At 38.2% G+C, this 15,301-nt stretch overlaps 1 protein-coding gene across 6 annotated transcripts in view; it reads right to left on the reverse strand.

Moving 5' to 3' along the window:
* The window catches only part of col12a1b (collagen, type XII, alpha 1b), a 75,432-nt gene that overhangs the window by 25,540 nt on the left and 34,591 nt on the right, over positions 1–15,301 (reverse strand). For 5 of the 6 annotated variants that reach the window (XM_060866281.1, XM_060866279.1, XM_060866284.1 and 2 more), the window contains 22 exons: positions 15,128–15,260; positions 14,992–15,012; positions 14,381–14,520; positions 11,958–12,087; positions 11,700–11,839; positions 11,435–11,564; positions 11,136–11,275; positions 10,802–10,931; positions 10,574–10,713; positions 9,770–9,899; positions 9,547–9,686; positions 9,275–9,404; positions 8,398–8,537; positions 8,142–8,274; positions 7,890–8,029; positions 7,609–7,738; positions 7,345–7,484; positions 5,914–6,043; positions 4,762–4,904; positions 2,088–2,217; positions 1,792–1,934; positions 612–741 (listed from right to left, as the gene is read on the reverse strand). In XM_060866281.1, the coding sequence (XP_060722264.1) occupies positions 612–741; positions 1,792–1,934; positions 2,088–2,217; positions 4,762–4,904; positions 5,914–6,043; positions 7,345–7,484; positions 7,609–7,738; positions 7,890–8,029; positions 8,142–8,274; positions 8,398–8,537; positions 9,275–9,404; positions 9,547–9,686; positions 9,770–9,899; positions 10,574–10,713; positions 10,802–10,931; positions 11,136–11,275; positions 11,435–11,564; positions 11,700–11,839; positions 11,958–12,087; positions 14,381–14,520; positions 14,992–15,012; positions 15,128–15,260 (2,863 nt within the window). The remainder of the gene's footprint in view (positions 1–611; positions 742–1,791; positions 1,935–2,087; positions 2,218–4,761; positions 4,905–5,913; positions 6,044–7,344; positions 7,485–7,608; positions 7,739–7,889; positions 8,030–8,141; positions 8,275–8,397; positions 8,538–9,274; positions 9,405–9,546; positions 9,687–9,769; positions 9,900–10,573; positions 10,714–10,801; positions 10,932–11,135; positions 11,276–11,434; positions 11,565–11,699; positions 11,840–11,957; positions 12,088–14,380; positions 14,521–14,991; positions 15,013–15,127; positions 15,261–15,301) is intronic. The other variant, XM_060866280.1, reaches the window with a different exon arrangement.

Raw genomic sequence — 15,301 nt, forward strand, 5'->3', positions numbered from 1 at the left:
TTGTGGTATTTCAGAGAGCAGAAATAGGTTTGATATCAGCATTTACTTTGAAGATAGAAACATTTGTGTGGAGAAAATAACTGTATGAATGAATACATTGCCCCTAGTAGGCTAGAAACAGAAATTCAACAACTACAAATACTGTACTTAAAGCCATGGGCATCTATTTTCATATGGTCCATTAATCACAACTGTGGCATGAATCAACAAAGAAATTCAATGCTGCACTTGCGTTGCACCCAAACAGACACAAGTTCCATTTATGCAGAATTATAAACAAATATACTTTTTGGATTAAAAGCATTGCAAAATTAAAAAAAGCACAACCTTTGGAATCATCACATAGACAATTTGTCATATTATAAAGCAAAAAATAATTAGAATTTTAAATAAGACGTTATTCTAAATAAGACTGTATCTCTTTCAATGCCACTAAACGTGGCCTAGAAAATAAAGTGGTTTAGAGGAACATCTGCCGTCAGCTATTCCATGATATTTTGCAGAATTTTTCAGTAACAAGGCAAGCTGGATTTTATTTGTATTATTAACAGTGAGACAGAGGGGGAAAGAGAATAGAAAAGATCATACAGATTTCTTTAAGTCTCACTTACGTGTCTTTCCATTTCCAACCAGAGACCCTCCCTGGGCGTCAGCATAGATGGCCTGTACCGTGATGTTGTAAGGAGTATCGGGGAGAAGATTTTGGAGGGTGGCAATGTTTCTATTTCCAGGAACAGCAGTCTGTGGACAAACATATGGATCTCAGATGGACTTATAAAAAAGAAGATTGAGTGATTTTCTTCAAATGATAAGCTGCTGAAGTGAAGCTTGAAGTAAAGCATCATCTGTTGAGCTCTACCCAAAAACCCCACTTCAAACAAATCTCTTAGGCATTTATCACCAACACATGGTCCAATCTGAATCTCAAGCCAGTAAAAAAAAAAAGAATTAGAGGTTGATGGCTAGAGCACTCCACAATAATAATTTCCCTCAACAGTTACTTAAAAGAATTGATTCATTTCTACTTCATTTGTGGGTTTTTGTTTCTAACAGAAGCTGAAATAACATTACACCAGCTGCTCAGGTCGGAGAATAACATTCTCTGCTTTCATGCTAACTGGCTCGCCGGCTATAAAACATAATGTCAGTGTGGCATTTGTTAGCCTTGTTCATTTACTCTATTAAGAATATTAGTGTTCCAAACATTTAATGGCTAAAGATAAAAAAAAATCCTGATATTGTAAGCTCTGTTGATATATTTCATATGTCATTGTCAACCTGTAACAAATACGTAGTAATAACCGCTTATACAGTATTTGTTAATGCAAATGCATGCAAGTACTTACTGTAAGTAAACACGCTAACAGGTTAATGGCGTTTAGTATTTCAAGATATATTTGGTTATATATAAGGTTTCTATTAATATTAAATCACTAGTTCTAATAGAAAATGTATTGTTTTTATAGAGAGCTGACATGTTTAGGAACATCGTTAGGATTGAGATATTTCATGGTAACATGACATTTTGGTGTTGTTGATTAAAGAAGAGAGGTTGGTGTGGAAACGACTATGATATTGTGTAGAAATACTCACAAAACCAGCAACATAAGCATACTGCATGTCTATATATGTCTTATGTGCACTTATAATGGTTTATGCTACACATTATAATACAAATGTATAGTACAGTATATGTATATGTATAGTATAGTCTCTGATAATGTGTTAAAGTGATAAAGAAAACAGTGACACGGTTTCTGAAGAAATAAGCTACATACAAGCAATACTTACAAACTCGGTAATGGGGTCTCCAGTTAGTGGGGCATATGTAATTTTGTACTGCATTACAGGTCCTTCAGCGTGATCCCAGCCGATACTGAGCGTGCTTGTGGTGGCGTCAAACACACGCAGGTTCCTGGGCCCGGCACGTGGCACTGAAACGAACATTGCTCACTGTTAGCGTACTTCACACACTAAAATGTACAAACAAACTTCATACATAACAAATGACTGATTCTGTCATGTTCCTGCATCCTGCCAGCGTTAGAAATTCTGTGTTGATAGTATAATCATAAAGTTTAGCTCACATGTTTTTCCATTTCCTTTGACTGGTGGTCCATTTCCATCAGCATACAGTGCCAAGACATTGACGGAGTACGGTGTGTCGGGGACGAGCTGGTCCAGGAATGCATTGTTGATGTTTCCAGGAACCAAAACCTTCACAGAAAGGACCGTCATGTAGATGACATGCAGATGAGCACACTTAAGTGCATCCTACTTAAAACAGTTCTGTGGACATCACTAATCTGACAAACGCAAATCTAAATAATGACCTCATCATTAAACCCCTGTTTAGATTAGCAGAGCAAAAGGACATCTTCAGATAGATGTGTAATGTAAACAAAAGCTGCCGTGGGTTAAATGCTAAATAGCATTCTCCTTGACGTAACAGTTTGGACGGCTGCTGTTGGTATGAGTGGGCCTGGGGTTCACCTCTCATTCAAGTCTAAACACATCTGCTGCTGGTGTTTCACAGCTGTGGGGAATCCCATCATGTACCTGTCAACAACCAGCAGGATTATCACTCCATCTGATGAGTACCCTTTTTATCTGTGAATCATTGCATCACAGGGAATACAGATGTGTATTAGATCCATGACAGCCCTTATTTCACTACACACTAAAAAGAGCACCATTCGTGCGGGTCTCGGGAGCAGTAGGTTGCAAAGTCCGGGTGAACAACCATGAACTGCTATGTAGTTATTTATAAACAAATAAAAAGCCTTTATTACATTTTTTCCACAGCTATGCTGAGTTCTTGAATCGGATTGGTCAGAAGACGTTCTACAACAGCAGCTCAAACTACAGACTGTAATTACAGTCACATTTTATTTATAACACAATGCTACAATGTAAACTATGGTTAATGAGAATAAAGAAAAAACATGTTCTTAAACACAGGAAAATGAAGAGATGTCCAATTAACATTTATATAAGTAGTCTCTAGTGTCCATTCTTGGTAACTGCCAATAGGTTTCCTGCTTCAGGACAGAGGACTTTCCAGTGCTGCAATAACATGATTAGCAGTGTTTTTGTCTCTTATTAATTTCAAGAAAGAAGAAAAAAGCTGCTATAATATATGCGGGAAGAGGAAATTGCTTTGTGGATATAATACAAATGATATGGTCATAAGAGAAAAGTAAAAAGTGTTAACTGTGAACTGCTTGAAACAGTGTTAGTATTAACTTAAGGAATAAAATACTTATTTTCTTCCACAACACAAGTACCATCATTGAATATTTTCCAATCCGAGCATGCCCAGTTGTATTTAATTCCATAGTATTTCACAATCAGTAACACATTTAAAAGTCATTTGATTTATATACTGCTTTTAACAACAGCCATTAAATTAGAGATTTACCAAAAGCCTGCACCAGAGGAAAACTTTCTAACTGTTTCCTTAGAAAGAACTCAGGCACAAAAGGGGGAGTCACTGAAAAGATTTTTAGCAGTATTTCTTTTAAACACTATTTCATGTCAAAGGTTTTCTGACTTATCTCTGAATGAATATAAAAGCTAAAAAGAGAGAGAAAGAGAGAGAGAGAGAGAGAGAGAGAGAGAGAGAGAGAGAGAGAGAGAGAGAGAGAGAGAGAGAGAGACTGGTACTAATTCAGGGACATTCTTGGTGTCTCGCTTATCATAGCTGCCTTTCCCCTCTTTCTGTTCATCTCTAATATGCATTTCAGGACAGACTGAGAACTTATTATAGTGTTTTTTAGCTATACTTAAAAATCCTCATATTCATCTTTTGCCAAATTCTTTGGAAATACTGGATAGTGGGATTACAGTAGCAATATAGTCGTTTCTTTATTCTTTACTGATATTTGACAAAACCGTTTTTTTTTTATCTTGACTGATGCAATACAGGTTTCACAAAGGTGCATACTATATTATAAAAATATAATATCATTTAACATTCAATTTGTCTCCTTTTCAAGCAACTTATTCCTGAACAGAAACTATGAATGTTAAGGGAATTCCAGATAACATAATGAAGGCGTTCTTGGCAGAAGACGCAGACATTTGGCCCTTACTGTAGGTATAAGTACAAAGCTCTAAACATGGACACTGTGGAAAAGTCATGAGACAATGAAAGCAAATCAACTTCCATGTGGCCTTTGTTATAACAAAATCCAGACTTGCATCAAAGAATATTCTAATCACAAATCCAACAGCCTCATTATTTCTTATTTAGAGTCTGAGACTTGCACACATGTCCCAAGTTTCTCAATGTCTTGTACAGATGTGCTTGAATGCATGTTTCTTGTATTCAAATCTTCTTCTGGCCCTGTGTTTACTGTTTAATCCAAAAGTACATCAGTGAATCCATTCAGGGGGAAAAAGTAGAGAAGGCATGATTTATGCATGAAAATCCACCACATAGCTGACTGTGGGAACTATTATAACTATAAGCAAAGAGAAAAAGGCATTGGTTATAACTGGCTGTAGTGGAGTTAAGAAGACCTAGGAGAGGTTAAGAGAATTAGCTGTGCCTTGACTCACTACTGACACAATATTGTTGTAAACCACACCACAGTAATTGAGACTTATGAGAAATATGTTCCACCATATTTGATGCTTTAACAATATTGTCTGCTAACATTCATGCCAATAAAGTACTTTGTTAATTGACGTTGAGATATGATTGAATTGACGTAGAACAGATGATGGAAAGAAGAGAAATGATGAGAAGGAACTCACAAACTCAGAAGGTCGGACTCCAGTGAGAGGTGCATACTCAACACGGTACTGCTGTACCTGCCCTGAGGCCGGCTCCCACCGGACGTTGAGGCTGTTTGGGGTGGGATGGTAAACCTGGATGTTCCGTGGTGGAGTTCGAGGAACTGTAAAGTAAAACAACATAGAAAGTGATATACACCGCTAGTCTTAGATGCCACCAACCAGCAATCTAAGCACGGAATTTATTTATAGTTTAAGCGTTAGAGCAAGAAAAAGGGCATCCAGCTCTGGCCCAAATTAAACAGGAACTAGAGCTATGTTACAGCAATAAATCTAGGAAATAAACGCTGAGCTAAGCAGTAGACATAGTCGCATTGGTTTTAATGGTATGCGTGCTGGGAATACACAAAGCTGGGGGGCTACATTTACACTGTACTTGTACTGAAAACTGAAGCAGATGTTTCTTTTGTTTTCTAGTTGTGTGCAGAACTCCAAGCGTGATCTTGTTATAAACAAATGTTGCTCTATTGTCACTCCCAATTTGAAATATAGCCACAAAATCCACAAAAGGCAAAAATTCATCATTCACGGGGCACTGAGTACAAGTACAGTACTGTATGGATTTGTTCCAAATGCACATAAAGTATTATGAATTGTAAATTGAGCATGGTAACGTCTGCACAGATATTAATAGCAAAACATGGGAGAACTTGGCAAACACTGTCCTAATATATGATACATGAGGGGATCATGTACTGTTGTAAATCATTGGGGTGTAATTGTCAATGAGGGACTTAGGAAGACATAAACGCATAGTTCCCTGATGCTGTTAGTGTTGCATAGAAGGGCGCTGGAGAAAACTCAAGATTTGTTATATGTTCATGCTCCAGTGAAATCTGAGCTCTTCAATCAGCCTTCTCCAGACAAGGGATTTGCTGAGTAAGCATTGCATGCAGAGTGAAAATGAGGCCAATATGCTGAGCATGATCAGACCAACCAGACTCATAGAAGACAGACAACATAAGCCAACTTAATCTCTCCACAAACGTATTTTTTTCCTCTTTGTAAAAACGGCAGATGTGGCTGGTGCACAAAAAGCCCTTCTAATTCCATTTCTTTATTATACATCATAGTGTGCAAACAGTGATGAGAAACTTCTTCCAGTTCACTCACGTGTCTTTCCCTTCTCTGACTGTCGAAGACCCTCTCCCTCAGGATACACTGGAGCCACAGTTACAGTATAGACTGTATCTGATAGAAGATTCCTCAATACCGTATTGGTGGTTCCTCCAGATACTTGCTCCTGTCAACAAAATATGCCAAGTATAAACAAGAAATCTAATTACACAGGATACTCTAAACCTCACATATTCCCATTATACTAAGAAAAGAGGATGTGAATGAACAGAAGATAAAGGGTTAATATCTGTTAGGGGTTTGTATGGGAAAGATCTATCCGTAGATCAATGGTGTCTTGTTCAACCGGGACAGCAATGAAAGTAAACAAATTGTAATTTCTATCATTTCTATCAACTAATAGAGTTGAGCCTAATACATTAGCACAGCCTTGTTCTATAGGCATAGGCTACATTGGTGGCCAGTGGTACTGTAGCTCAAGTGCTTAAGGCCCTGAGTTGTTAATTAGAAGGTTGTGTTTGAGCCCCAGCTCGACCAAGATGCTCTCCATACTCCTGATTTGTATGATGGCTGACCCTCACCCCAACCTCCAAAGTTGGAAGATTTAAAGAAAGATCTTCCATATGTTGTAATGTATATGTGAGAAAAATAAAGGTTTTTTCTTCTAAACCTAAAATGCATACACACTGGAACACACAGCAGATAGGAGAAGGATTTGTTCTTCCTAAAAATAACAATAACGATACGAATAACGATAAACAGAAAAGTAGTACCTGGAGGAAGCCAACTCCTATATTAAAAAAAAACCTTTGTGTAATTTGGACTTTGTTTAGAAATTGTGCCTATGCTTCTACTTTTAGTATATCCTTCTAACGTATTTTAAAGACAGATAATAAATAATGAATGGTCAAGAAAGTAAATATCCTTGTGTCACATTTATTACAGCTGCTACTGTAGTTATTGTGTTAATATAATTATATGGTTCCATGTCTGAGTTTATTACCTCCTAACTGTATTGCAAAGCATTTTTAGTGGCAGCCATTTTGTAGCTTTGTTCAAGTTCTTAGCTGACATTTTTATTCTCAGGGTAGTTCACTGTTGCTCATAAATCTGTACATAACAGTGCATATCGAATTCACACTACTTCTATGCAAAAATACTGTAATGCCTAGCAATTCTTTCAACTCATGTTTTCTTAGCAAAATTGTGGATTTTTAAAGAAATCTATAAAATTTAGCTAAATAAATGTTTACGTGCTAGTACATACCAACAGTAGTTGCAGATTTAATATATAATGAATGCATTTATTTCTTTTCTAATTTGTTTAGATGCATAAAAAGACACTTGTAAAGTTAACTCTGAGGTCTCAGAATTTAATGATTAACTGGACAGATAGCTGTCTACTATAAAACTCTGAGATGCTAAAATCTCAAAAAGAAGACAACAGAAGTTGTCTATATATCTCACCATATCCTCTGCACCTCCTGTAGCAGGCACATAGAAGAGGCGGTACTGGCGTACGTTTCCTTCAGCGGGCTCCCAGCGCACTCTCAGGGAGCTGGTGGTTGGGTCGGTGACCTGCAGGTTCTTCACTCCACCCAAAGGTTCTTAATTAAAGATAATATTATATTGTCATATGGTTGGTTTAGAGTCCAAAACGTCATGTGTTTTAATGTAAATAAGTATAATGTGCTGTAATGTAGATTAAAGTAACGCTTGACTGATACCCACTTGTCTTTCCTTTTTCTGATGCTCTCTTCCCCTCCATATCTGAATACACTGGCACCACAGTGATTGTGTACTCCGTGTTTGGCTGTAGGTTCCTGAGAATTGTGTTAGTTGAAACTCCAGACACCTGAGACTAAGGGAAAAATTAGCAGAATTATTATTATCTAGTAAACAATTGATGTTTGGCATTATCACTAATCTCTGCTCTCAGTCTTAAGATGATGATCAGGTCCTGCATGAACCTGGGTCAGGGGTAAAACTACATGCATGCTCTTAGCACGTACCATGCCTTCAGCGCCTCCAGCAGTAGGCACGTAAAGAACGTTGTACTGACGGACGTCACCATCAGCTGGTTCCCAACGCACCCTTAAAGAGTTAACAGTGGGATCTGTCACCTGAATGTTCTTTACTGCACCCTGAGGCTCTGCACAAAACACAAGACAGCATGAGCTAATGTGATGCAAATCTGAAGCATTGAAGCAAGTCTGCCTATGAAATCACAGATGTAATCACAGTACAACAGAAAATGGACCTACTTGTCTTTCCATTCTCAGACTGACGTTTTCCCTCTATGTCTTTATCATATATGGGTAACAACGTGACCTTGTAGACAGTGTTGGGATCTAAGTTACGCAGGACAGTGGTGGTAGTGCTACCAGAAACCTGTTCCTGTTTACATGACAAGAAAAAAAAAGGAAAGAGAAAATCAATACATTGTATAGCGCATGCCTGGGCATTAATTAAAAGAAGTAACAGATATGTTTCAACAAACACAGCATCTGATTTTTTTACCATTTTCTCCTCCGTTCCTGGTTGTGTCACATAGAAAACCTTGTAGTGACGAGGATTTCCATCTGCATGGTCCCAGCGTACATTCAGTGTGCTTGCAGTTGGGTCGGTTACCTGCAAATTTCGAACTCCACCCAGTGGTTCTGGATAAAGTAAGCAAAGTTTGGTGATCACAAAACATGACAATAACCATAGCTTCCTTTCATTTGTTTATACATCTTTAGTGAGGACCTTATCCTGGTCAGGGTTACAATCCTGACAATTTCCTGAAAACACTTGGCGCAAGGTTGGAATACACCCAGGATGGGACACGAGTCCCCATAGGGCGGGTCACCATGCATACGCACATTGACCTCTAAAGGGGAGATCAATGTAACTAATCCACCTTCCCACATGAATATGGGAGATCACAGAAGAAACCAGAGACCCAAGATGAAACCCACACAAAGTGCCCTGGATGCACCCTGAGGCAGCTACCTACTATAGCACCATGCCACCCAGCAACATTTTGTTTTGGCCAGAACATTTTGCAAATGCAAACTATTGCAGCATTTCTGCAATGAAAACCCAGACTCAATCCCAGAGAAAAAGAGTAGTAGGAACCTATTACTGGGACTATTTTACATTATGAATCAAATGTATCTACATGGTACAAGTCTCTAAACGCAGCCTGAGAGGTACACGCTGGGCAAAAATTCTCATGCATTTGATTTCTCATAAAAAATGACCTTGTAATTATTTTGTCCCACTTTTACAGGCCCATAAATGAGCTCTTAATGCAACAGAAGCCTTGTGAACTAAAACAATTATTTTTATTTTGCCATATGGTAACAGCAGTGGATTTTAGTTAATATATCTTATTAGCAAATTTATGACTTACTTGTCTTTCCTTTCTCTGACAGGGGCTTCCCCTCCATCTCGTGGTAAACAGGTACCACAGAAACAGTATACATTGTGTCAGGTTCCAGAGTCTTCAGAACGGTAGAGGTGGTGCTCCCAGATACCTGTTCCTATTCATTCACATTGACATATAGAAAGCAATGAGTGATCAGTCAGCACAGATGAGCATGGATTTTTGTTTTTTCCAGGTAATAAGGAGTTTTAAACATAGATGACAAAATTTTGGTTGTAGACAATAACAGGATGTCTCACCACATCTTGTTCACCACCAGCTTCAGGGACATAGATGACAATGTACTCTCTGACGCTACCCTCAGCAGGATCCCAGCGAACCTTGAGTGTATTTATGGTTGGATCAGTAACCTGAAGGTTCCTCACAGTACCCAGAGGTTCTGAGAACAACAATTGAATTGAAGTGATTCTTTTCATTTCCAACAAATGACCTTCATTTTTGGATGTTACCATTGTTACTTACTTGTTTTGCCCTCCTCAGAGAGCTGTGGTCCATCTCCTTCAGCATAAACAGGCACCACAGTGACTGTGTATTCAGTATTGGGCATAAGGCTTTTCATCACAAAAGTAGTGGTGCTCTCAGATACTTGTTCCTGTGAAGTGAAACAGGAGACATTCTACTGAGATGAACTGCCAAAAGTGGAAATGGAAAAACTTTTCCATTCAGCAAGTTCTGGTAATAAAGCAGTATCTCAATTGATCTTTTTCTTCCTAGTAATTTTAACTCAAACCTCATGGCATATGCCTGCCAGTTTCAAATAGGTAATGCAAATTCTTGCATGATCCAATTGCCAAGTCAAATGTAATAATACATTTAATTTAGAGATAGTATTCTTTTCACACTTGGTTTGCTCCAAGCAATCCTGAACATTGGCATGCAAAATAGAAATGTCAAGGATCCATTTCCAAATGTCATGCATAATGGATTTAACAATTTAATAAAATTAAATCATTTTTTAGTTTGTGTGCTTTTCACACTTGCTTTGCTCCAAGTGATCCCGAACAGTGGCATGTCTAAGGGGATTTCAAATCTCACGTTCAGGATTAAAAATCTCAGTGACATTTTCAGCTGATGAATATCTTTTTCGGTCATCAGGGCCTATGCCAGGCGCTTACATTTCACATCTCAGAAAATCTTTGCCTGTCATCAGGTGATGTCAACACTGTAGTGATGTGGAAGTTGTGATGGGGGAAAAGAAAAAAAGGCCAAAAAAATAAAAAAAATAAATGCAATTGAGCAATGAGAGCAAAAGAGGCAGAACTGTACCACAAGTTCAGGGCCTCCATCTGTGGGCATGTAGATGACTTTGTAACCTTGAACATTTCCATCGGCAGTATCCCAAGTTGCTGTCAGCGTGGTAAAGGTGGCATCAGAGATACGGAGACCCCTAACGCCACTAAGAGGCACTGTAAAGTGATAAGTGGTAGTGACTCAGCAAGACAATGATCAATGACAAAATATGTCACGGTGGTGAAACAGTGACTTGATACTCACAGGTCTTTCCGGTATCAGACTGTCGACGACCCTCAGTAGCTGGATATACTGGCAAAACTGACACAGTGTACAGAGTGTCTGGCTGAAGGTTTCTTAGGACAATGTTTGTTGTGCCAGCAGGAACTTGGTCCTGTTCAAAATAGGAATGTATCCATGTCAGTGTGTCCGTATTTTACTGCATAATTTTCTGTACATAGAAAGCATCAATAATAGTAATAATTGAGGCTCACAAAGTCTGTCACAATATCTTTTGGAGCTACAGCATACAAATAAGGCAGAAATATCTATTCAAATAAACAAAACCAAGATTAGAACGAGTTTCAACAAGTCCCACCGTATCCTCAGTGCCTCCAGCTGCAGGGACGTAGAAGATCTTGTACTGGCGTACTGCCCCGTCAGCAGGGTCCCACTTGACATTGAGAGAGGTCATGGTGGGGTCAGTGACCCTCAAATTCTTTACTCCTCCAAGGGCCCCTGCAGAAACACATTTATTTTGTTTTACAATTTTGGTGTTACATTCTCCACTGTAGAGAGCTCTGAACTATCAATCAAAAAGACCACGACACAGATTAGGTTTAAACCTATTTTACTTGCTTTAGCTGATGATTTAATGGCAATAATTGGAAAACTCACTTGTCTTTCCATTTTCTGACATCCTTTGGCCATCACCATCAGCATACACTGGGTACACAGTGACGGAATACAGTGTGTCTGGCTGCAGGGCTCTCAGGACCGTAGTGGTAGTCGTTCCTGATACCTGCTCCTGTTTATTTAAAGAATAGCAAATGTTAGTCAATTTGATCTTCAAAGCAAAACTATTTCTTGATTTATGTTGCAAAAACAGAAATGACATTCCAACCCAACATCAACAGCATGCTGACAGTCCTACCAGTCCTACCATGGTTTCAGCTCCACCACCTTCAGGAACATATATGACTTTGTACTCCTTTACTTTTCCTTCAGCTGGCTCCCAGCGCACATTCAGCGTGGTCATGGTTGGGTTCAGGACCTGGAGGTTTCGCACCCCACCTAATGGTTCTGGAAAAGATCAAATATTTCAATATTGCAACTTTACTTAAATAAAATGATATTGTATTGTGAAAGGATATCATACATACAACTTGGGTAAGTTCTTGAAGGAAAAAGAAGCACATACTTGTCTTTCCTTGGCCAGAAATGTCTTTGGGCTCTCCGGTGCGGTACACTGCGGCTACAGTGATGGAATATGCCGTGTCAGGAGTCAGCTTCTGAAGAATAACACTGTTCTTCTTTCCTCCAACCTGGGTCTGTTTGGAATACATGTCAGCAGTCAGTAACTGTTTGCTTTAGACAAATTACTGGAACTTTTTTTTATTTCTGTTTAGAAACCAAGTAATCAAGAAAACCACTGGCTGACATGGTGATGAGGTGCTAAACATCGTCATAGCATCACTTTTATACCCCACAAAATAAAGCACTTCATGAAGTTTGTGAACCTATAGTAGTTTTAGAAGCAACACTGCTGAAAGCTTAAGGTTTAAGGTGCCGTCCAACAGTGCTCAAAGCCAACATTAACATTTATTATGTAAATGCTAATCAAATGGGTTGGAATCAAAAGTACCGAGCATGCATTTTTTCCAGTATTCCTGGACTCAGGTGTTTTGGAAATTTTTACTTCATGTGCTCAAATGAACTTAAACTGAAATGACAATTTAAGAAAGATATAAATTAGTATTTGACCATATGTGCTATAACCACATTATGATTTTGGCCCACTGACAGAAACTTATTCTCATGATTTTCCTTTGCAGTGCTTTGCCAATATTTTTTGCTGCAGTTCTTGTCCATTTTGAGGCATTTCATTGGATGTAATAATTGTATCTGAATAAGCAGACTGACTTGGCCAGTCTTAAACGTTCCACTGTTCTTCCCTGATGATCCCACAGATGCATCAGCTATGTGTTTTGAGTCACTGTCTTGTTGCATAGCAATACACAGTCCATTGAGTCGTGAGGCAATGAATCGCCTCATTTAGTTATATACATGTAGCAAACAATTTGAAGCCAGCTTTGGAGTTTTATACACCTGACTAGGATTAAAAATTAGCAGTGATACTATATCAAAAACTTTGTACTTAATGTAGTATGCATATGTTATTTTTTTATTATATACAGTTCTATAAAACCTCTGCAGGATTATATATAGATATTTTATGATCTAGTCTATGAATCATATATTAGTTATTACAATATGATGTGTTTATTAATATATTTTTAGCTTAAATACTTTGTTAGTATTTCAATAAATTAAGATATTGATGACTTAATCATAAGCTTTACATTTAGATTTATACCTAAACAAGTGTGCAACATTATCTATGTAAGGCATACGCAAAATTCTTAAATGATTTTGATCAACTAGCAAAGTCTGGTGCTGTAAAAAACATGTCCTTTGTGTGAAGATCTAAGCCCAGAGACAGTGGCATAGTCTAAATATTAAAGTAATAATGTGAGAAAAGTCAAATAGCCCAACAATTGTTTTCTCATTGTAAAGTTTACATCATCACTATTTATTAAATAATGAGTCAGAAACATACTTTCCAGCTGCTTTAATGCCATGGTGGAATGTGTTTATATTTTTCAACAACAGGGATTGCTTTAGTATTTATGGTCTTATTTAACCCTGTGGTCAGTTTTCCAGGCTAGCCCTTAAAGACTCCCACATTAACCAGCTCTTTTTGCAGCTATTTTAGTGTCCAGTGATACCGAAGTAGGATCCCCTGATGATGTGTATCTAATATCATCGAGTTAGTGGAGAAAAATTATTCCAGGTTTTCCCCAGATTTGGAGAACTAAGAGGTAGCAAACTTTTACCAGCAGGCAAACTGAAATGTTTGGATAAGCTTTGAATTAATTTCTATACTCTTTTTAAAAATATCTGCATAGGAATATCATTCAACTTTTCCTAACATAGCCATCCACAGTGTCAGTATTGTCTTCTGTTATGTACTCACATTTGTTCTTTAAAATTGGATCCAGTGTTGTTTTGAGTTCTGTGTTTTTATAATTGTAAAACTGCGTGGAAAACATGGGTTAGAACATGACGGAACAAATGGCGAGAGTGGATTCCATTATTATGAATATCCAGTTTCTTAATAATTTCTATTCATGCTCTTCATGTGAAAAAATGTATGTTCTTTGGCCAACTTGGAGATCTACACAATGTGGTAAACAAAAAAACAAATAACAGCCAAAAGCCTTGTTGAGAGGGTTTTGTACAGTTAACAATCCTTTAGATAATTGACTTAATCACACAAGCTGTGCTCTTTAGAATGAATTGCTTATGGCTCGAGACATTTAACAGAGTTTGTGCTGTGTTCCAGAGGTTGTTGAGGGTTATAGAAAAGGGTTTCCAACTTTCCAGGGGGGTTCCTACTGTAATTGATAACATAAGGCTTAACAAGTCCGTAAAACATATTTCGTGTTAGTAAATGTGGAAAAGTTCTGTTGGACATTTCGAGACAGTTAAATGCAGCCCATTACGTTGTGATTATAAAGATCCGCTCTGCAATGAGGGGTGACGCGGTGCAGGAAGACTTACAGACAAAGTTTTTCCACCATCCACTGGCTGAAAGTCGATCTTGTAGTTCTGGACGGGGCCAGGAGCATGGTCCCACTTCACAGTCAGAGTGGTGGTAGTGGCATTAAATACTTGCAAGTTCTGAGGAGGTCCATTGGGAGCTGGTGGAAGGTGAAGCATAAGTTAACCAAGTCAAGTTGTACTATTCTTATTACATTCAACCCTGGAAGCTGGATGGAGAAGTGAATGGTGATGGTGATAAAGCCACGTTTCACAATGTGGACACAGTAGAGCCGGGCAGGTTATGTAGGCACATGCACATATAATGACACCAAGACTGAGAGCTAATGACACTGGCAATGAATGACATTAATGACAGGATGATGGGTGACATAATGATTTTGACAAGACTGGTGGATGGGTGGTGTTTCTGGTGGAAGGTTTGCTGCAATTCACACTTTTTATTAGCAATTGCAGCACCATGTTCAGTAATGCACATGCAATTTTTTTTAGTTTTTTTTTTTTTTTTGGAAAAATTGTGCTTTCATGAGCATTTTCATGACCAGCACCAGCAGGTGTTATCATTACAATTATTGTAATGTCAGTATTTCTTCTTGTTTGAAACAACATACCAGGTATACTGATCTTTGACACTAGAAAAAGATGTTAAGAGAACAATAAGTTATTTCAATTTGGTCACTGAGGAAGACATTTTTGTTTGTGTATTCAACTTGCACATGTGGATCCGTTTGGATATGTGGTTCTTACATGTACGTTGGCTACCAATCAGGTCTTCACTCTCAGACTCGTCAGGGTAGATGGCTGTGACAGTAACGTCATACAGAGTTTCTGGGTCCAGGTCTGTGAGAACATGAGACGTCTCCTCGCTGCCAAGGATCATCTTATGAGAGACAAACATTTTAGTTTTAGAAACACTATATA

The sequence above is a fragment of the Tachysurus vachellii genome, chromosome 3 (assembly GCF_030014155.1).
Source record: "Tachysurus vachellii isolate PV-2020 chromosome 3, HZAU_Pvac_v1, whole genome shotgun sequence".
In the NCBI taxonomy this organism is placed as follows: domain Eukaryota; kingdom Metazoa; phylum Chordata; class Actinopteri; order Siluriformes; family Bagridae; genus Tachysurus; species Tachysurus vachellii.